General features: G+C 40.2%; 1 protein-coding gene and 1 non-coding gene across 21 annotated transcripts in view; one reads left to right on the forward strand and one right to left on the reverse strand.

The window, feature by feature from the left end:
* Window positions 1–21,697, forward strand: part of ATG5 (autophagy related 5) — a 179,489-nt gene that overhangs the window by 31,367 nt on the left and 126,425 nt on the right. For 6 of the 20 annotated variants that reach the window (XR_003590118.3, XM_012182695.4, XM_042253360.2 and 3 more), the window contains exons 1-2: window positions 3,106–3,374; window positions 9,713–9,876. Coding sequence is in view for 19 of the 20 variants with exons in the window: in XM_012182695.4 (XP_012038085.1) it covers window positions 9,769–9,876 (108 nt within the window). In the remaining variant the exon portion in view is untranslated. Of the gene's footprint in view, window positions 1–2,689; window positions 2,739–3,105; window positions 3,441–3,500; window positions 3,627–9,712; window positions 9,877–21,697 lie in introns of those variants that run through there. The other 14 variants (XM_042253358.2, XM_060419537.1, XM_042253357.2 and 11 more) reach the window with 4 other exon arrangements.
* Window positions 1,193–1,264, reverse strand: TRNAS-GGA (transfer RNA serine (anticodon GGA)). The gene has a single exon. It is a non-coding gene; the product is annotated as a tRNA-Ser (tRNA).

The raw sequence follows: 21,697 nt of genomic DNA on the forward strand, positions 1-21,697 counted from the left end.
GAAGACATAATGTTAATGATGGAAATGACAAAGAACAAATATAAAATTCTTCTTATGTCCAAATTTTTGCTCAGGGATCATAATCATGAGATGGGAAAGAGTCCAACAACTGGAGTTATCCAGAAGGGAGATATGTCATGTGAAGAGTGGCTGAAAGAACTGACAGTATTATACTGAGTGGGTTATGAGGTATGAGAGCTACCTTTACATAGCTGAAATGCTGTTAGGACAAAGGTTAGCTATGTGTGCTGTAGGCTGTAAGTGGAGTAGAGGAGGCACAAGGGGAGGAAGGAAGTAATCAGGATCAATTCCTAAACTTATAAGAAGCTGGATTTTAGTTCAGTTTAATAACTCTCCACCTATTAGGGTTCTCCAAACACAGTTTCTCCCCTCCCCCTCAACATTTTACCAGGAAAAATTTCAAGCATAACAGCAAAGTTGAAAGGAGTTTATAGTGAACACCCAAATACTAGATTCTACCATTCTACTACATAGATTCTACCATTAACATTTTACTATAGTACTCTTGCCTGGAAAATACCATGGATGGAGGAGCCTGGTAGGCTGTAGTCCATGGGGTGGCTAAGAGTCGGACACTACTGAGCGACTTCCCTTTCACTTTTCACTTTCATGCATTGGAGAAGGAAATGGCAACCCACTCCAGTGTTCTTGCCTGGAGAATCCTGGGGATGGGGGAGCCTGGTGGGCTTCCATCTATGGGGTTGCACAGTCGGACATGACGGAAGTAACTTAGCAGCAGCAGCAGCAGCATACCTGCATTATCAAATATTTATCCATATATCCATCCCTCTATCCATTCATTAATATTTTGGATACACTTCAGAGTAAATTCCATTTAGTTTTGGCTACCATTGGGAAGGAAGGGCAACTTTATCCCAAGAACTTTTTTATAGAGGCCAATGGTTGTCTGTTGAGGATGCATAGAGAGGATTTCCGCATTGATTATGTTGAGTGGACTGGACTGTGACTTTCAAATTTTTTTGACTGCTACCCATATCAAGAAATGTATTTCACATTCCTATCCAGTGTATGGTGTGTGACGGTGTGAAGTTGCTCAGTCGTGTCCAACTCTTTGCGACCCCATGGACTATAGCCTACCAGGCTCCTCCCTCTGTGGGATTCTCCAGGCAAGAGTACTGGAGTGGGTTGCCATTTCCTTCTCCAGGGGATCTTCCCAACCCAGGGATCGAACCTGGGTCTCCCGCATTCCAGGCAGATGCTTTAACCTCTAAGCCAGCAGGGAAGCCCTATCCAGTGTATACCACATATGTATTAAAATAAAAATTTCAGGAAACAATATGTACCTTAACGTGTTGTTGTTTAGTCGATGTTCTGTCTGACTCTGTGACTCCATGAACTGCAGCACTCCAGGCTCCCCTGTCCTTTCCTATCTCCCTGAGTTTGCTCAAATTCATGAGTCTACCAAATGGACTCATCATGCCCATCGAGTTGGTGAAACTATCTAACCATCTCATCCTCTGCTGTCCCCTTCTCCTTTTGCCTTCAGTCTTTCCCAGCATCAGAGTCTTTTTCAGTGAGTTGTTTCTTCACTTCAGGTGGCCACAGCATTGGAGCTTCAGCATAAGTCCTTCCAATAAATATTCAGGGTTGATTTCCTTTAGGATTGACTGGTTTGATCTCCTTGATGTCGAAGGGACTCTCAAGAGTCTTCTCCAGCACCACAATTTGAAAACATCTATTCTTGGCTGCTCAGCCTTTTTTATGGTCCAAGTCTCACATCCATACAGGACTACTGAAAAAAACCATAGCTTTGACTATGTGGACCTTTGCGATGTCTCAGCTTTTAAATATGCTCTCTAGTTTTTTTCAGTTTTCCTTCCAAGGAGCAAGCGTCTTTTAATTTCATGGTTGCAGTCACCATCTGCAGTGATTTGGGAGCCCAAGAAAACAAACTCTGTCACTGCTGCCGCTTTTCCCCCTTCTATTTGCCATAAAGTGACTGGACCAGGTGCCATGATCTTAGTTTTTCGAATGTTGAGTTTTAAGCCAGCTTTTTCACTCTCCTTTTCCACCTTCATCAAGAAGCCCTTTAGTTCCTCTTCACTTTCTGCCATTGGAGAGGCATTATCTGCATACCTGAGGTTGTTGATATTCTCCAGGCAAACTTGATTCCAGTTAGTGATTCATCCAACCCAGCACTTCACATGATGTACTCTGCACAGAAGTTTAATAAGCTGGGTGACAGTATACAAGCTTGTCACACTCCTTTCCCAATTTTGAACCAGTCAGTTGTTCCATATCTAGTTCTAACTGTCGCTTCTTGACCTGCATACGTGTGTGAAGCATGCTGATATTTTCTAATTTTTTTCACTTAAAAAAATGCTAGTCAGGACCCACAAAGTTGATTTGATGACCCACCAATAAGGTGTGATTCACCACTAATAAATCATTAAACTATAGACAACAGCCCCTAAGAAGATTCTTCTTTTAATTTAAAAGTATCCTGTGGTTAATACTAGGATTTTCCTAATCTTCCCAATTATCAGGAACGATAAAGTAGTATTTACTCGGTATGCATAGAATAATATTTTGATGGAATGTGTAATTAAAAGACTAACTTTAAATGTCTGGTAAGGCTTCTATATAGATCCAATGCCAACAGCTTTTAAGAGTAAGTTTACTAATTGCTTGTTATTTTAACCAACAGGAAGACAAAGGTATATACAATTGGATGGATGGAGGGCTTCAGTATTCAGGTATTTTATTGTTAAATAACTGTTAATTCATGCTGTGGCTCTGACAAAGTGAAGATGAGAAAACAGATATGAAAACACTTTGAAGACCAACGTTTTATTAATTTTACTGTGGGAAGTCAGGAGACAGAAGCCGCGATCAAGCTCCAGGGAGGCAGTGTCTCCGTATCTGTAAAAGTCTCTGCTCTCACAGAACTGTTATAACCTTCTTAAATACCAATGACTGCCAAAAGCACAGACAAGCCGGCAGAGCATCTGTGAACTTGCCAGGGGTTTGACCGCTCGGTCCGCGCATGCTCAAGTCTGGCTCCAGCCTCGGTGCAGGGTTGGGCCGAACTCGGGGGGCGGAGTGCGGGCCACGTGGGGTCTCGTGACGTCATCTCCGGGCGCCGAGGGTGACTGGACTTGCGGTGGGCTTTCAGGGCTCCGCGGCGCTGGGGGCCGTCTTTGCTGGATACCGGAGGGCGGAAGTGTAGCTAGGCTCTACTCCGACCTCCGCGCAGGTGCCTTCTGCGGCTGCGCGGGCCATCGGGACTCCCGGCTGGTGCATCTCGGCGGGATAGTGTGTTGGGCTCTCTCCTCCGCCCAGCGTCTTCACCTGTGCAGGAAGCCGGAGGAGAAGCCGGCGCTTCTAGTAGGGTATGTGTGTGTCTGTCACCCCAGTGTGAGGAAATGCCCGCAGGAAGAGGGTTGGGGAAGTGCCAGGTAGGTGTGGTAAAAAGGAGGGGCGTGTGCATTGAGAGGAGCGCTCCCCCGGGCGGTGGTGGCGGGTGAAGGTGGTTCCTCCGAGGAAGGTGGCGTTGCCCAGGCGCCGTCCCCGGAGCCCTAGCGCCGGCTGGGAGGGTGTAGCCTGTGTGATCTCTGGAGGGAATAAGTCCGTTCCTTTCTAAGGTAGGAAGCCTGGGTCTCATCACAGGCTCTAGAGTTTAGTTCAGGACCTGCATTTTTCGTGGAGTAGTTATTTAGATCGTAGATATTTCATAGGCAGTTCGATTCTATCCGAAATCGGTGGAGTTTTCCCCAGTTTATCTCCTCAAAGCATTCATTAAGTCTCATTTTAATAATATTTAGTGCCCAAAAAAATCAATTTCCCGTTGGCAAAGCACTTTCATATACTTTAATTATACTTTGGATTATTTTCAAGTCACATCTGAAGTTGAGGAGCTTAGGGAAACTGGATTGGTTCTAGATTTTTCTGAAGGGTGTGGAGGCACAGCATGTTTTTAGCAAGAATCAGAACCCAGAGGCTGTCAAACGGCACTGGTTCTAAAGCCTTCTAGAATTTACTTGATAAATTTCGGAGTTTTGGGGACTGTGTGTACTTGGGTCTGAACCGAATTATTTTGTGATTTCCATAAAGGGAGTTGTTGATTGAATTTTGAATTTGAAAGTAAACATGTTGGGCTAAGGGCAGCAGTTGAGGGAAAGTTTAGGATTTTATATTGGATTTGACCATGTTCTTTGATCCACCATGGTATGCTGATTAAAATTGGGGAAAAACGAACAGAATGATACTATATGGATAAGAGATTTTAGAATAATGTACAAGCTTCAAGTGTAGACTCACTTTATTAATTTAACAGATACGAAGTGCCAGTTATGTGCCAGGCACTGAACAAAAAATAAACAAAACAATAAACAGTGAAGAAGACGATAAAAATCGCTGCCGTCATGAAGTTCACTTTGAGGTTTGGGGTGGGGAGACATTAATTTAAAAGTTAATTATATGTGAAGTGGAGTGGTGGAAAGTGCTGTGGAGAAAAAATAATGAAGGGGAATGGGACATGCTGATGTCATGTGTAGGAAGTTACAGTGGTGGCCTAAGAGAAGATGACATTTGAGCAGAAACCTAGTAATGATAAGGAAGGGTGCTATGTAGATGTAGTGGAAAAGACCAAGAGAACAGCCAGAGTCCCTGAGGCAGGAGCATATCAGCTAGTTTGGCTCCACCGGGGGAGCAAGTTGGAGAGAGATGTAGATAAGCAGGTCAGAGTAGGTAGTTAATGTTAGTTGCTCAGTCTGGTGTCCGATTCTTTGCAACCCCATGAACTGTAGCCCACCAGGCTCCTCTGTCCATGGGATTCTCCAGGCAAGAATACTGGAGTGGGTTGCCATTCCCTTCTCCAGGGGATCTTCCTGATCCAGAAATCGAACCCAGGTCTCCTGAACTGCAGGCAGATTCTTTACCTACTGAGCTACCAGGGAAGCCCCAGGTCATATAAGGGCCTGGTAATACTTTTTTTTTTTTTTTTTAACACTTTTACTTTTTACTTTGAATGAGATGGTCTGGTTTTGAGTGGCTTCCCAGGTGACTCAGTGGTAAAAAAAAATCCACCTGCAGTGTGGATCTCTGGTTCAGGAAGATCCCCTGGACAAGGGAATGTCTACCCATTCCAGTACTGTTGCCTGGAGAATTCCAAGGACAAAGGAGCCTGGAGGGCTACAGTCCATGGGGTTGCGAAAGAGTCAGATACGACTGAGGGACTAAACAACACAAGTTTTGAATAAAGGAGTGAACTCATCTGACTTGTGTTTAAAAAAATTTTTTTTTTCTGATTATGTTATCTCTCTGCAGAAATGTTGAGACCTCTGTTGGTAGACTGTGACATTTATCTGAGTTAAAGGTCACAGTGACTTGGATCAGTGTGGTAATAGTGGAGGCGGTGAGACATAGCCAGGTTCTAGACTGGTGTCTAAGCTAGAGCTGGTCAGCTGTGAAGAGGGCTCATGGTTGACTCCCAGATTTAAGGCCTGAGCAACTAAAGAATGGAGTTACCGCTTAGTGGTTTGGGGAGGATCACAGAGTACTAGGAAGAGGAGAGAGGGAGATCTGAAATCATCTTCTGTTTGGCACTTGCTGAATTTCCAAAGGAAATGTCAGTATACAGTAGTGTATGTGGAACCAGAGTTCAGAAGAGAAGTCTAGGTTGAAGATGTGAATGTGGGAATTGCTAATGTGTAAATGATTTTTAAAACCCTAAGAGATCTCCAAAGGCAGGGTTCAAGGACTTCAGGACATTTCAACATTTGGAGGTTGGGGTGAGTTACAGACCATATCCCCCAGGATGGGGGTGGGCCTGTTCATTAAAACCCCTGTTCAAAACTAGTGATCCTTAGTAACCAGATAGAAGGAAATAGTTAAAAAGCCAAGTCTTTAGCTGAAAGAGAGTAAGGAAGGAGATGTGAAAAGTTGAGACGAGAGAGTTGATCTGGGACAGTGGAAGAATAAATGGACTAGGGAAACTTGAGAACCCTGGGCTGTACCCAGAGCCCACTTCCGATTTTAAAGGGAGACCAGCCAGCAGATTTTTAGATGTTTACAAATTTACTAGTAGTAGGTATTTGATATTTTAAGTAATTTGTGGATAGTTGGGGATTTTGTCAGCAAAAAAACAGCTTCAGGTAGTAGGTTAGCCGTTCTTGGTTTGTAAAAGGGATGGTTAATTGTGCGTTACATTCTTATACTCACTATACTGTTTGCTAAGTGTTTGTCTTTGGACACACCTACCATTTTTCCAGGCTGTGAATTAGATGCAGAAAATACAGCAGCAGTCAGGTAGTAGTCATTGCCCTAAAGAAGCTTATTTCTAGTAGACTGTATCATGGTCTGAGATTTCTGTTCTTCGAAAATGTTACCTTCAAGTTGGATGCATGGTTTGATATCATTGTGTATGTATGAGAGGGAAACATGTTTTTCTAAAATGATAAAATTCACTGAATTTAAAGTGTGATTGTACCAATTTAGGAAAGAGTTTAGGTGGAGAAGTTTCTTCAATAGCTAGGGTAACCTTGGGGTTTATGTATTTTATTTATTTATATATTTTCCAGTGTTTAACAAAAATTCCAGAACCTACTATGTGCTAATTGTGCTACCCTCCCTGATACAAAGGTATATATGACTCAATTTCTGCTGTCCAGGAATTCACAGTTCAGTTTTGGGAGGGGCAAGAGTCAGATAAGATAAACATAACTGCAGTGTGTTGTTATACCATATAACAATAAAGATAAATAATAAGTAATTAGATTGTAGTTTGCTTAGTGGAAGGCTTCTCAAGAAACTGATGTTAGGTTCACTCTTAAAAGAGGATTAAGAATTCGCCAAGAGAAGGGGCAAAGGGTATGCAAGCAGAGGGGCCATGGAATTAAATACATATTCCATTTTTCCAGTTGTTGGTTACTAGGTGCTAAACACAGAGCAACCTGTGACATTAGAATTATCTTCAGTTTACAGATATGAGGTTTGGAGATGTCAGGTTTGTTGTCCAAGGACTCACAGCTTATATGAGGAAGTCAGGGTTGAAACCCATGTCAGTCCAGTTTCAAAACCTCTTTAACTACCTTACTCTGTTGCCTGCTGTAAGCATTTAAATCTTTTCAGTCCTTGTCTTTATCCCTCAGCCAGTCATTTTACCAGCTTCTGTTCTTCATTGGAAAAGCCTCCTATCTGTTTTCAGTCCACTGCTACCAGTCTAGGTCAGGCAGTCATTATTTTATGCCTTAGTTGCAGACGTTGCTTCCTGGCTATCCTTTCTCTGACTCAGATCTCCTTTTGTGCCTTTTGTGCACTGCCATCAGATTTGTTGTTGCTGTTCATTTGCTAAGTCATGTCCTACTCTTTGCAACCCCGTGAACTGCAGCATGCCAGGCTTCCCTGTCCTTCACTATTTCCCTGAGTTTGCTCAAACTCTCATCCATTGAGTCAGTGATGTCATCCAACCATCTCATCCTCTGTCACTTCCTTTTCCTCTCACCCTCAATCTTTCCCAGCATCGGGGTCTTTTCTTGCCATCAGGTAGTCAAAGTACTGGAACTTCAGCATCAGTTTTTCCAATGAATAGTCAGGGTTCATTTCCTTTAGAATTGACTGGTTTGATCTCCTTGCAGTCCAAGGGACTCTCACGAGTCTTCTCTAGCACCGCAGTTCAAAAGCATCAGTTCTTCAGCTCTCAGCCTTTTTTATGTACAACTGTCACATCTGTACGTGACTACTGGAAAAGCCATAGTTCTGACTATACCAGATAACTGTTTTTATTTCACCGTTACAGAACCTCACAGCTTGTTGGATAGAATTGAAAACCTACAGTTATCTATTTGGTATACTTCATGATCTAGTTGGCTCAGATAGTAAAGTGTCTGTCTATAGTGTGGGAGACCCAGGTTCAATCCCTGGGTTGGGAAGATCCCCTGGAGAAGGAAATGACAATCCACTCCAGTACTCTTGCCTGGAAAATCCCATGGACAGGGAGCCTGGTAGGCTACAGTCCATGGGGTTGCAAAGAGTCAGACGCGACTTCACTTTCACTTTCACTTCACTTTCATGATCTAGTTACATTATATATTTACAAATTTGACATTAAAGGAATAATAATTGCTTTTATGTCTCAGCACTTACTGTGTCCAGTACCATGTCACATACTTTATAGATTTTTTTTCTCTAGAACAACCCTGGTAACTTTTATAGTTAAGGAAATTGAGACTTAGTAAAGTAAAGTGACTTGCTTAAAATCATGTGTGGTAGTAGACCACGTCACAGTGTCAGCTCTTTCATTGTCTACTGCTGTTCCCAATATGTTTCCTAAAAAGGTGGCTCATATATTGCTCCTGCCACTTCCTGTCTTTGCTGATGCTGTATTGATTATTTGTCTTCTTTTCTTCTGTCCATATTTTACCCATTCTTCAAGTTCAGTATCTTTTAAAATTCTTCCTGAACACTGTAAGTTCTGTTAATATTTAACTTTTTCCCCTCCTCCCTATGAAAGCACTCCCAAAGTAACATTTAAGTATAACCATGGACATTTTGGAGTTGAAAGGGATGTTTGGCAGTTAATATGGTATGGTGGAAAGAATACGAGATTGAAAATCCTGCTGCAGTGAGGTTCTGCCTGATTCATGCATAGAAGAAAGGCTGTTTTGAGCAGGATCCGGAAGGCTGTCCCAGTTGAAGACAAGGTGGGGAAGGCTACTTTAGGGTTAGGAACCACCAGCATGAGCACAGCTATGGAAAGGACATGAAAGTGCATGGGATATTTAGCAGATCTGTAAATAGTACCTTCTGGGCAATGCCTGTAGGGGCTTCCCTGGTGGTTCAGACAGTAAAGAATCTGCCTGCAGTGCAGGAGACTCAGGTCCTATCCCTGGGTCTGGAAGATCCTTTGGAGAAGGGAATAGCTCCGCAGTCCAGTATTCTTGCCTGGAGAATCCCCATGGACAGAGGAGCCTGGTGGGCTACAATCCATTGGGTTGCGGAGTCAGATATGCCTGAGGTTTTTAAAAAATGATCACCCTCATCGTCATTGTCATCATCATCGTGAAGCCCTCAGCATCTGCCACAGATCAAACTGTGACTCTATCGAGAGTGTTGCTAGCAATGCTCACTGCACAATTTTTGGCTGTATTTTCCTTTACTAATTCCAGTTTACACTAGATAATGCTTTTGATTATTCTAAGTTCTTGAAGTTTTCGACTTTTAAACCTTTTTTGAGACATGCTCTTGTTGGTTCTATAAATTATGATGACAGATACATCTTATACTACTAGTACTGTGTTACAGGCATTATTGTAAGTATTCTACATGTATGAATTTAATTTTCATATCTCTTACATGGTCAGTGCTGTTATTCCCATTTTATAGATGAGAAAACTGAGACAAAAGTTACAGTGAAGAGTTCACTTTAGATAAGCAGTGTACTTTTTTGGGGCTTGAGAGAATGTTGCAAGTATAGTTTCACTTTGGCTGTGGTTTGTTAGTTGTATATGTAATTCTGAAATGGTTACTTCCCTGATCTCTTTAAATAAATAATAGCTTCACATTTGGAATTTGTTGTACTGATTTTTGCATTCATTCTAAAGAATGCCATCATCTAGTTTTTTGAAGGGAATAATCTTTACGGCATTCTTGATTTCCTATAATCTTTGTTTTGGAGCACGTTTGTTTATTCTTACAAGGATCAGACCAGTACTCTTCATTTTATTTTCAGTTTGGCTTTGGCTGAAAATAATTTAGCCTATATGTACTGCTTTCATCACTGGAAGAATGACAGATGACAAAGATGTGCTTCGAGATGTGTGGTTTGGACGAATTCCAACTTGCTTCACCCTGTATCAGGATGAGATAACTGAACGTGAGGCAGAACCATATTATGTAAGTATGCTGATGATGGCAAATGGGATGTCGGAACTTTGTCCATGTCTGTAAAGAAAGCTTTTAAGAACCAGGAGGCTGGTTTTCAACTCTTGTTACACAATTAATATGTGCTCATCATGGAAAAAAAATTAGGAGACCCAGATCTGTGAAAAGAAGTAAGAATCACCTCTAATCCTACTGCTCAGAGGATAAAAGCACTGCTGACATGTTGATACGGGACCGTGTTGACTTTCTTTTTCTTACACATCTATAGTATATGATAATGAATCATAAGTTATGTGTGGTTTTTTAACAGGAAGATGTTTTGAAAATGATAGGTTCAGATTTGGTTCTTTTGTATTCAAAGCAACTATTAAAAATTTTTTTGATAGCTGAATGAACATATGGATGTGGGTGTGTCTTCATATGTTCATGAGTTAATATAGATAATATGAAATATATTGTTTAATAACACAAATTGTCGCATGTAGGCTTGTGGATTTGAGTTAGTGTATTATCTGTTCTAAAATGAGAGTAGCAGTTATCTTTTGATTTTAGTCTGCTTTTCTTTTTCCTTTTCCAGTTGGCGATATGATCCAGACTTAAGCATCTGTCAGTCAGCGATAATAGTATCTTGCCTTTTCACTAGATAGTCCCCAGTAGGAAAAGACATTCTCAGTTACTGTCAGTTCAGCTTTTCCTTTGTGTCTCAGGTACACAGTCTTCCCAGGGGCGCTAGTGGTAGAGAACCCGCCTGCCAATGCAGGAGACATGAGACACGGGTTTGATTCCCAGGTTGAGAAGATCCCTTGGAGAAGTACATAGCAACCCACTCCAGTGTTCTTGCCTGGAGAATCCCATGGACAGAGAAGCCTGGTGGGCTGCAGTCCATGGAGTTGTGAAGAGTGAGACACAGCTGAAACGACTTAGTATGCATGCACACATAATATTATTTACTCAGGAAGATCTGGAGAAGTGGAAATACATCTGTGGTGCTGGACCATCTCTTGTTTCACTTTAGTAGAGCTTGCCCTTGGCTTTCTCTCCTATGTGTTGGTGAGGCAGCGCTCGTCCCCTGCCTGCCCTAGCTGGGGATAGTCAGATGGCTGGAGGAAGCTCCTTTAGGGGCCCGTCCTCTGACTTGTTGGGTACAGGAACTGTTTCGTCTTTCTCTGTGCATCCTTGAATCTGGAATATGTCACGCAAATGCTAGATACTCAGTGCATGAAAGTCTGTCCACCCCCATGTTGGGGGTTTGTTTAAATTCTCTGGGTTTTCTTACTGAATGATACTTTCAGAGAAATTGGGTAGTCTTTTGTACTTTTTCAGATAATCATAACTGATTATATAAATTTGAATCATTTTTACTTTGGAAACTCAGCAGTTTTCCACCTTTAGAAAAACTTCCATGGTTAAAAATGAGAAGTGATCATAGTTTATTTTTAGAGACATTTCATTTATTAGATGTATTTTTACTCTTTTCCCTCAGTAACTTGGGTTAGGATATTATTTGTTTCTAAACTAGCTTTTGCTATTTTAATGAAAACTTTTAACCTTGGGCAGCTTTCTAATAGTACTTACATGAAGGAGTGTATGTGTGTCCAGTTGGTCAAAGTAGTGAAAGCTAAGAGATATATGATTTAAGACTGTTTACTTTTAAATCAGAATATGATGTTTGACACATTTTCTGCACTTAAAAAAAGCGAGTAAAGAATACAATATTTTTCCTTCCTTATTTATAAATCTGTTTTAAGTATGAAAAGACCATTGTGAGAACTAGAGGGTAAGTTTTCTAATAGAATTAAAAATGGTAGAATAATAAGATTAACTGTTAGAGGAAGATTGTTTTTAGTAATAATTGATTTTTTTTCCCTTGAATTCTTCCTAATTCTTCACCCAAAAGTAACTTCATTGTGGTCATATTTTTGCAGATTATTGGGTGACAGGCATATAATAAATATTAACCAAAGAAACGAACTTTAAAACCATGCAGCATAATTCAGATTTTGCTCTTTAAACGCATGCATACTTAAGTGTGGAGAAGGAAATGGCAACTCACTCCAGTGTTCTTGCCTGGGAAATCCCATGGGTGGAGGAGCCTGGCAGGCTACAGTTCATGGGGTCACAAAGAGTCAGATAAATACTGAAGTGTAAGAAAGAAGAAATGATGGTGTGAACACTCACCTAGAGCCAGACATCCTGGAATGTGAAGTGAAGTGGACCTTAGGAGGCATCACTACGAACAAAGCTAGTGGAGGTGATGGAATACCAGTTGAGCTGTTTCAAATCCTAAAAGATGATGCTCTGAAAGTGCTGCACTCAGTATTCCAGCAAATTTGGAAAACTCATCAGTGGCTATGGGACTGGAAAAGGTCAGTTTTCATTCTAATCCCTAAGAAAGGCAATGCCAAAGAATGCTCAAACTACTACACAATTGCACTCATTCACACGCTAGTAAAGTAATGCTCAAAATTCTCCAAGCCAGGCTTCAATAGTATGTGAACCATGAAATTCCAGTTGTTCAAGCTGGTTTTAGAAAAGGCAGAGGAAGCAGAGATCAAATTGCCAACATCCACTGGATCATCAAAAAAGCAAGAGAGTTCCAGAAAAACATCTATTTCTGCTTTATTGACTATGCCAAAGCCTTTGACTGCATGGATCACAATAAAATGTGGAAAATTCTAAAAGAGATGGGAATACCAGAGCACCTGACCTGCCTCTTGAGAAATCTGTATGCAGGTTAGGAAGCAACAATTAGAACTGAACATGGAACAACAGATTGGTTCCAAATATGAAAAGGAGTGCGTCTAAGGTGTATATTGTCATCCTGCTTATTTAACTTCTATGCAGAGTACATCATGAGAAACGTTGGGCTGTATGAAGCATGAGCTAGAATCAAGATTGCTGGGAGAAATATCAATAACCTCAGATATGCAGATGACACCACCCTTGTGGCAGAAAGTGAAGAGGAACTAAAAAGGCTGTTGATGAAAGTGAAAGAGGAGAGTGAAAAAGTTGGCTTAAAGCTCAACATTCAGAAAACAAAGATCATGGCATCCAGTCCCATCACTTTATGGCAAATAGATGGAGAAGCAGTGGAAACAGTGCTAGACTATTTTTTTGGGCTCCCAAACCACTGCAGATGGTGATTGCAGCCATGAAATAAAAAGACACTTATGCCTTGGAAGAAAAATTATGACCAACCTAGACTGCATATTAAAAAGCAGAGACATTACTTTGCCAACAAAGGTCCATCTAGTCAAGGCTATGGTTTTTCCAGTAGTCGTGTATGGATGTGAGAGTTGGACTGTAAAGAAAGCTGAGTGCTGAGGAATTGATGCTTTTGAACTGTGGTGTTGGAGAAGACTCTTGAGAGTCCCTTGGACTGCAAGGAGATCCAACCAGTCCATCCTAAAGGAAATAAGTCCTAAGTGTTCTTTGGAAGAACTGATGTTGAAGTTGAAACTCCAATACTTTGGCCACCTGATGCGAAGAGCTGACTCATTTGAAAAGACCCCAATGCTGGGAAAGATTGAAGGCGAGAAGAGAAGGGGATGACAAAGGATGAGATGTTTGGATGGCATCACCAACTCAATGGACATGAGTTTGAGTGAACTCCAGGAGTTGGTAATGGACAGGGAGGCCTGGCATGCCCATGTCCATGGGCTTGCAGAGTCAGACACGACTGAGCTACTGAATGGAACTGAAGAAAGAAAATGTTGTATACAAAACCACTAGCAGTGGTTTTAGTATTAGAATTATTATCGGTAAACATTTTAGTGCCAATATGATTTTAGTTCACATATCTCTTTGTTGTAAATTAAGCTTGAATGTATTTTTAATTCCTTTGAGTTATAATAATGATACTGTTTTATAGAGGAAGATGAAATGGGATGAAAATTTGGCCTGAGAGCTAGTAGACCTCTTTCCCAAACATTCTTAGAGTTCAGGTGAGGTGATATAACAGGGTTGTCATTGTGACCTGAAGCATCCATTTGTGTTCAGGTAGAGGTGCAAGAAGGATGGGTGAATGGGAATGTAGCTTCCTTTTATTAATGTTTATAGCTTCTTTCTTAGAAACTGAATTTTAAAATATCCACTCTGTACCAAATTTGTAAATTAAATCATTTTTATTCAAAGAGTCTTCTGGGATTTTCTGTTTTAATTGGAAAAGCTTATTAATGTTAGATATATTTCTGTTTATTTCTGCATTTTGATTTGTTGGCTCTGTATAAATCTTTCAGCCAGTTCTGTGTGTCATAATCATTGAGAATTGTATCTTATATTACAGAGAGTATTAGCAAGGAACTTTCCTAGAAACAAAGCAACTTTTCAGTTTTTGTTGTTTCTGTTATATTCATTTGAACTGTTACTTTTCCTTTAGATTATCCAATATAAAACATACACACTAAATTGCATTCATATTTTGTGACTTTTTACCAGAGGTAATCACGCAGATATGTGGTAATTGATCTGAGTAGACCCTAAACTTTTCCCAGCAGTCCATTATCAACTGTGTCTGTCCTCTGCTAGGACTCCTTCTCTGAGCCTTCACCTCACTTCCTACTTCATAAAGAAAACAGAAACCATGTGGCAGGACCTTCCTTAACTTTCTGCCAACAAGTCTGTAAAGCGTATCTGCATAGAGAGGTGAAAGCATATCTGCACAGATTCACTTTTTCTCACTTGTTTTAATGGAAGAGGTGCCCTTTCTTCTCGGGCAAGGCCCTACCTTCCATCTGGATCCCATCTTCTGCCTTCTCTATTTATTTTACTTATTAATTAATTACTCTTATAGCAGTTAACATGGAACTCATCCTTTGATAGTGACTTATCCTATATCCCTGACATTCAGCCAAAATTGGGTCTGTCTGATTCTACATCTCAGATATTTCACACTTTTCTTATACCTTTCATATGCCGTGATTTCAGACCATTTGAAAACTGAGGGGTTTTATAATATTAGCTGATTTCCCTGGTTTCAGTCCTGCCCTCTTTGCGTTTTCCAGTCTGCACAGTTAGAGTAATCTTTAAAAACACGTATCTAATCTTTTCACCTGCCAGCTGGAAACCTTCAGTGGCTTTTCATTGCCTTTAGGATCCTTAATGTAGTTTACAAGGTTCTTCATGGTCTGGTCCCTTACTCCTTCAGTACTATTCTGTCCTAAACCTCTACAGTCCTGTCATACTCAAATTGTCATAGTTCCTCATATGCCATTCTTTGTCCTTCTGTATTCACGGCATACCTTCCTTGCAGTTCCCTCTGCTAGAATGAACAGAAGTATCTCCCACCCTACTCACACCCAGACATCCAAATCCACCCATGTTTGATTCATTCCTGTTTCCCTTTTGACTCTTGCCTTAAAATTTACTTCCTGTAAAGGCCTTCCTTGAGCTTTCCTGCAAATTTCTTTGCTGTTTGTGCCTGTGACACCCTTTACTTCTTCACACTCATCGCATCTGTAGTTTTGTCTTTACTGTCTTCCTCTTAAGCCTGTAGCTTCATGAGAGGAAGAGCTCTTTCTGTCTCATTCACTGCTCTGTCCTCATCACCTAGTGTGATGCCTCACACATTGAAATGGAGCAGAATTCTAGTGTGTTTTTTAACTTATTTATTTTAATCGGAGGCTGATTACTTTATTGTAGTGGTTTTCACCATACATTGACATAAATCAGCCATGGGTGTACGTGTGTCCCCCATCCTGAACCCTCCTCCCGCCTCCCTCCCCATCCCATCCCTCAGTGTTGTCCCAGTGCACCGGCTTTGAGTGCCCTATTTCATGCATCGAGCTTAGACTGGTTCTCTGTTTCACATATGGTAATATACATGTTTTAATGCTATTCTCTTAAATCATGCCACCCTTGCCTTCTCCTACAGAGTCCAAAGTCTGTTCTTTATATCTATGTCTCTTTGGCTGTCTTGCATATAGGGTCATTGTTACCATCTTTCTAAATTCCATGTATATGTGTCAATATACTGTATTGGTGTTTTTCTTTCTGAGTTACTTCACGCTGTATAATAGGCTCCAGTTTCATCCACCTCATTAGAACTGATTCAAATGCATTCTTTTTAATAGCTGAGTACTATTCCATTGTGTATATGTACCACTGCTTTCTTATCCATTCGTCTGCCGATGGACAGCTAGGTTGCTTCCATGTCCTAGCTGTTGTAAACAGTGCTGCAATGAACACTGGGGTACCTGTGTCTCTTTCAGTTCTGGTTGCCTCAGTGTGTATGCCCCACAGTGGGATTGCTGGGTCGTATGACAGTTCTATTTCTAGTTTTTTAAGGAATCTCCACACTGTTCTCCATAGTGGCTGTATTAGTTTGCATTCCCACCAACAGTGGGATTTATTCCTAAAGAAAGAGGGTTCCCTTTTCTCCACACCCTCTTCAGCACTTATTATTTGTAGGCTTTTTGATAGCAACCATTCTCACCAGCATGAGATGGTACGTCTTTGTGGTTTTGATTTGCATTTCTCTGTTAATGAGTGATGTTGAGCATCTTTTCATGTGTTTGTTAGCCATCTGTATGTCTTCTTTGGAGAAATGTCTGTTTAGTTCTTTGGCCCATTTTTTGATTGGGTTGTTTATTTTTCTGATATTGAGCTGCATGAGCTGCTTGTATATTTTTGTGATTAATTCTTTGTCAGTTGCTTTATTTGCTATTATTTTCTCTCATTCTGAAGGCTGTCTTTTCACCTTGCTTACAGTTGCCTTCGTTGTGCAAAAGCTTTTACGTTTAATTAGGTCCCATTTGTTTATTTTGCTTTTATTTCCATTACTCTGGGAGGTGGGTCATAGAGGATACTGCTGTGATTTATATCAGAGAGTGTTTTACCTATGTTTTCCTCTAGGAGTTTTATAGTTTCTATCTTACATTTAGATCTTTAATCCATTTTGAATTTAGTTTTTTGTGTATTGTTAGAAAATGTTCTAGTTTCTTTCTTTTACAGGTGGTTGACCAGTTTTCCCAGCACCACTTGTTAAGGCAATTGTCTTTTCTCCATTGTATATTTTTGCCTCTTTTGTCAAAGATAAGGTATCCATAGGTGTGTGAATTTATCTCTGGGCTTTCTATTTTGTTCCATTGATCTATATTTCTGTTTTTGTGCTGGTACCAAGCTGTCTTGATGACTGTAGCTTTGTAGTATAGTCTGAAGTCAGGCAGGTGGATTCCTCAAGTTCCATTCTTCTTCTTTCTGAAGATTGCTTTGGCTATTTGAGTTTTTTTTGTATTTCCATACAAATTTTGAAATTATTTATTCTAGTTCTGTGGAAAATACCATTGGTAGCTTGATAGGGATTGCATTGAATTTATAGATTTCTTTGGGTAGTATACTCATTTTCACTATATTGGTTCTTGCCATCTGTGTCATCTTTGATTTCTTTCAAGAGTGTTTTATAGTTTTCTATATATAGGCCTTTTGTTTCTTTAGGTGGATTTATTCCTAAGTATTTTATTCTTTTCATCACAGTGGTGAATGAAATTGTTTTGTTAATTTCTCTCTCTGTTTTCTCATTGTTAGTATATAGGAAAGCAAGGGATTTCTGTGTATTATTTTATATCCTGCAACTTTACTATATTCATTGATTAGCTCTAGTAATTCTGTGGAGGTGTCTTTAGGGGTTTCTATGCAGAGGATCATGTCATCTGCAAACAGTGAGAGTTTTACATCTTCTTTTCCAGTCTGGATTCCTTTTATTTCTTTTTCATCTCTAATTGCTGTGGCTAAAACTTCCAAAACTATGTTGAACAGTAGTGGTGAGAGTGGGCACCCTTGCCTTGTTCCTGACTTTAGGGGAAATGCTTTCAGTTTTTCACCATTGAGGATAATTTGTTTGTTGTGGGTTTATCATATATGGGTTTTATTATGCTGAGGTATCCTTCTAAGCCTGCTTTCTGGAGGGTTTTTATCATAAATGGATGTTGAATTTTGTCAAAGGCTTTCTCTGCATCTATTGAGATAAACATATGGTTTTTATCTTTCAATTTGTTAATGTGGTGTATCACATTGATTGATTTGCGAATATTGAAGAATCCTTGCATCCCTGGGATAAAGCCCACTTGGTCATGATGTGTGATCTTTTTAATATGTTGTTGGATTCTGTTTGCTAGAGGATTCTAGTGTATTTTAATTCTATGTTTGTTTGTTAAGTGAATCTCTAATTTTATAACAGAAAATTCTTGGACAAAATAGGATTTAGTGTAAACAAATAATATTACAGGCAGTTTTCCCCTGAAACATAAGTAATCTGTTGTTTTTGTTTAGTTGCTAAGTTATGTCGAACTCTTGCGACCCTGTGGCCTGTAGCCCACTGGGCTCCTCTGTCCATGGGATTTCCCAGGCAAGAATACTGGAGTAGATTGCCATTCCCTTCTCCAGGGAATCTTCCCGATGCAGGGATCAAGCTGGCATCTCCTGTGTTGCAGGTGGATTCTTTATTGCTGAGCCACCACGGAAGTCAAGTAATCTATACAATTATATAAAACATGTATTCCTTATTGGCTATACAGAGGGAAGAAAAATGTATCACGTGGATCATACTGAGTGGTGAATGAGGAATAAAAGAATAAGAGTCCATATAGTGGAGAGTATCCCTGGAGGGGTTAATCCTTTTTGTATTAAAAGAACTTGAACCTTAAAAACATTAATGAAAGTGAAATAAGCCAGACACAAAAGGACAAATATTTTATGATTCCATTTAGATGTAACTGCTGCTGCTGCTAAGTCGCTTCAGTCGTGTCCGACTCTGTGCAACCCCATAGATGGCAGCCCACCAGGCTCCCCTGTCCTTGGGATTCTCCAGGCAAGAACACTGGAGTGGGTTGCCATTTCCTTCTCCAATGCATGAAAGTGAAAAGTGAAAGTGAAGTCGCTCAGTCATGTCCAACTCCTAGTGACCCCATGGACTACAGCCTGCCAGGCTCCTCTGTCCATGGGATTTTGCAGGCAAGAGTACCAGAGTGGGGTGCCATTGCCTTCTAGAAGGGTCTAATTCAGAGCCGTAAAGTTAAAAAGTGATTATGGAAGGCTGGGAGGAAGAAGGGAAAGTGATGGTTGCTCAGAAGTGTCTCATGGACTGTACCCCACCAGTCCTCTGTCCATGAAGTTCTCCAGGCAAAAATACTGGAGTGGGTTGCTATGCCCTTCTCCAGGGATCTTCCCGACCCAGAGATCGAAGCTGGGTCTCCTGCACTGCAGGCAGATTCTTTACTGTTTGAGCCACTAGGGAGGAAGAAGAGAATGAGGTAATTATTGTTTAATAGGTACAGAATTTGACGGAAAGTTCTGGAGATGGATAGTCATGGGTGTCACATGGATGACACAGCAGTGTCAGTGTATTTGGGATAGTCACAGCAGTGTCAATGTATTTAATGTCACTGAACTGTTTGCTTAAAATGGTTAACATGGTAAATTTTATGCTAGGTATATTTTAACACAGTTTTAAAAAATGAGCTTGAAGTAAACCAATGAAATACACCAAAGAAAATTCTTGTGTGATACAATCCTAATGTAGAAGGCAGGGTGATGCTTTTGTTGTTATTTTCTTTCCATTTTACCTATTTAAATACTTACTGGATAAACTGTATCTGTACCTATTCTAGTTTTTTCTTAGTGCTACTATATTTATATTAGTTACAGATTACTCCCACAGGCAATGTAGAACAGAAGATTCCAGCTACATTTTAGTGTGAGTGTAGATTCTGTCTTAAGAATGAGCATTCTTTTAAAATTTATCACTTTTGACCTTTTGTTATACTTTTAACCTTTGGCATCTCTGATTCTTTATCAAATATTTGTTATACGCCTCTTATAAAGCAGGCACTATTTTGGCCATTTGGAATGTTAGCTGTGAACAAAACAGATGAAAACCCTTGTCTTAATGGAGCTTACATTCTAATGTTACTCATTCCTTATTGGAAATAAATGTTTGTATCATGAAAATCTTCTGTGAATTTTCCAGCAACTCTAGCTGAACCTTGTACATGTAGTATAGGTCTTTCCAAAATCAAGAGCTGATACCCACACTCATTTGTTCCTGATTTATCTTCCTCTGTAGGTGAATATCTTCCTCCGTAGGTGAATATCATTCTCTACAGAGTAGATAACTATGTAATGCCCAACAGACTGGTTAAAGTCCTGGATTTAATAATACAGAACTGTTGGACGAATAGATTATATTTATTTATTTTTTAAAAATGGCTAATTTACCATGATATTTTAATTTCTTAGAGACTGTCCATGTTACATCTGTACTTGATTCTGTCATTTGTGATGCTAATGAATTTTTCTTTGTGATTTCTTTAATAGAATATAGTTTTGACAAGTTACTAATATTTAAGCTGTATGTAAAATAGAAGTGATAATAATACTTCCTGTAAAACAACTAGTGCTTTTCCTTATACTTAGTAACTTTTAGTTTCCTTTTTCTTTTCTTCTCTAATCACATTTTAGTTGTTTCATTATATAATAAAAGAAGAGCTTCTGGGGACTTCCGTGGCGGTCCAGGGGTTAAGATTCCATGCTTCCAAAGCAGGGTGTGGGTTTGATCCCTCCCTGGTCAGGTAGCTAAGATTGCACTTGCTGTGTGGCATGACCAAAAAATTTAAAAATTTTTTAAAGAGAGGAACTCATGTTCTGTTCAATTCACACTGCTATCCTACAGCTTATTCCTAGTATGGGCACCTTTTTTCCATACTGGAGCATTCCAGCTACCACTCACACCCTTTACCTTGTAGCCCCTAGGACCACTGTAATGTTGTCTTACCTAACTGGAGCCTGTTCCCTCTATCTTCATTGATTAAGATCGATCCCTGAACCAGACTATTTATCTTTGTATATAGGTCCCAGCCCAGTACATAATTCTCTTTGATTCACTGATCAAAAAAACATAACTTTGAATAAGCAACATGAAAAGTGATGCAGAGTTCCATTCACAGAAGCAGCTGAAAGAGAGTAACAAACCATTTTACCAGCAAAAGAAAACAGAACCTTAGGAAAGCAAGAAATGGCTAGAGCTTCTCCTGCAAAGGAGGAGAATACATGAATTTTTTGCCAAGTTCCTCCTTTTATCTACTTGTAGGTTCTTTAAATAAATCATTGCTTTCTTATGTTTTCTTTCTAGGCTCCTTTCCTGGGGGGAATAACACTGATGGCCTTCATACTATTCCGGTTCTTACTATACCATCCTCAGTGTTCCTTCCCAGACTTTTCTCTCTCCAAAGCCCAAGTAGGTCCAGCCTCCATAGGACAGATTAGTGTTGACTGACACTACCAGGACCCCAGTTCATCAGCATTATATTCTAAGCTTGTGCTTTATTGCATTTAAAGATGTGAATGTGTAGCTCAAAAGTTAGTCATCTAACGTCTCTTACCTCCTTCAGATTTCTTCATTCAGTTCAGTTCAGTTTAGTCGCTCAGTCGTTGCCAGCTCTTTGCGACCCCATGAATCGCAGCATGCCAGGCCTCCCTGTCCATCACCAACTCCCAGAGTTCACTCACCAAAATTTGTTCTAATTTCCAGGTCTCTCCTACTTTTCCATTCCTTCTTTCTCATTTCATGTAGTATTTCCTTAAGAGATTTCCTGTCTAGAATCTTATTGCAGTCTTTTGTATACAATGGTTAGAATAACCCTCAAGTACTGTTTCTCTTTGGAGTTTCCCTGCTGGTTCAGATGGTTAAGAACCTGCCTGCATGTGGGCAACATGGATTTGATTCCTGGGTCAGGAAAATCCCCTGGAGAAGGGAATGACTACCCACTCCAGTAGTCTTGCCTGAAGAATTCCATGGACAAAGAAGCCTGGTGGGCTACAGTCCATGGGGTTGCAGGGT

Source organism: Ovis aries, chromosome 8 (genome assembly GCF_016772045.2).
Source record: "Ovis aries strain OAR_USU_Benz2616 breed Rambouillet chromosome 8, ARS-UI_Ramb_v3.0, whole genome shotgun sequence".
Taxonomy (NCBI): Eukaryota; Metazoa; Chordata; class Mammalia; order Artiodactyla; family Bovidae; genus Ovis; species Ovis aries.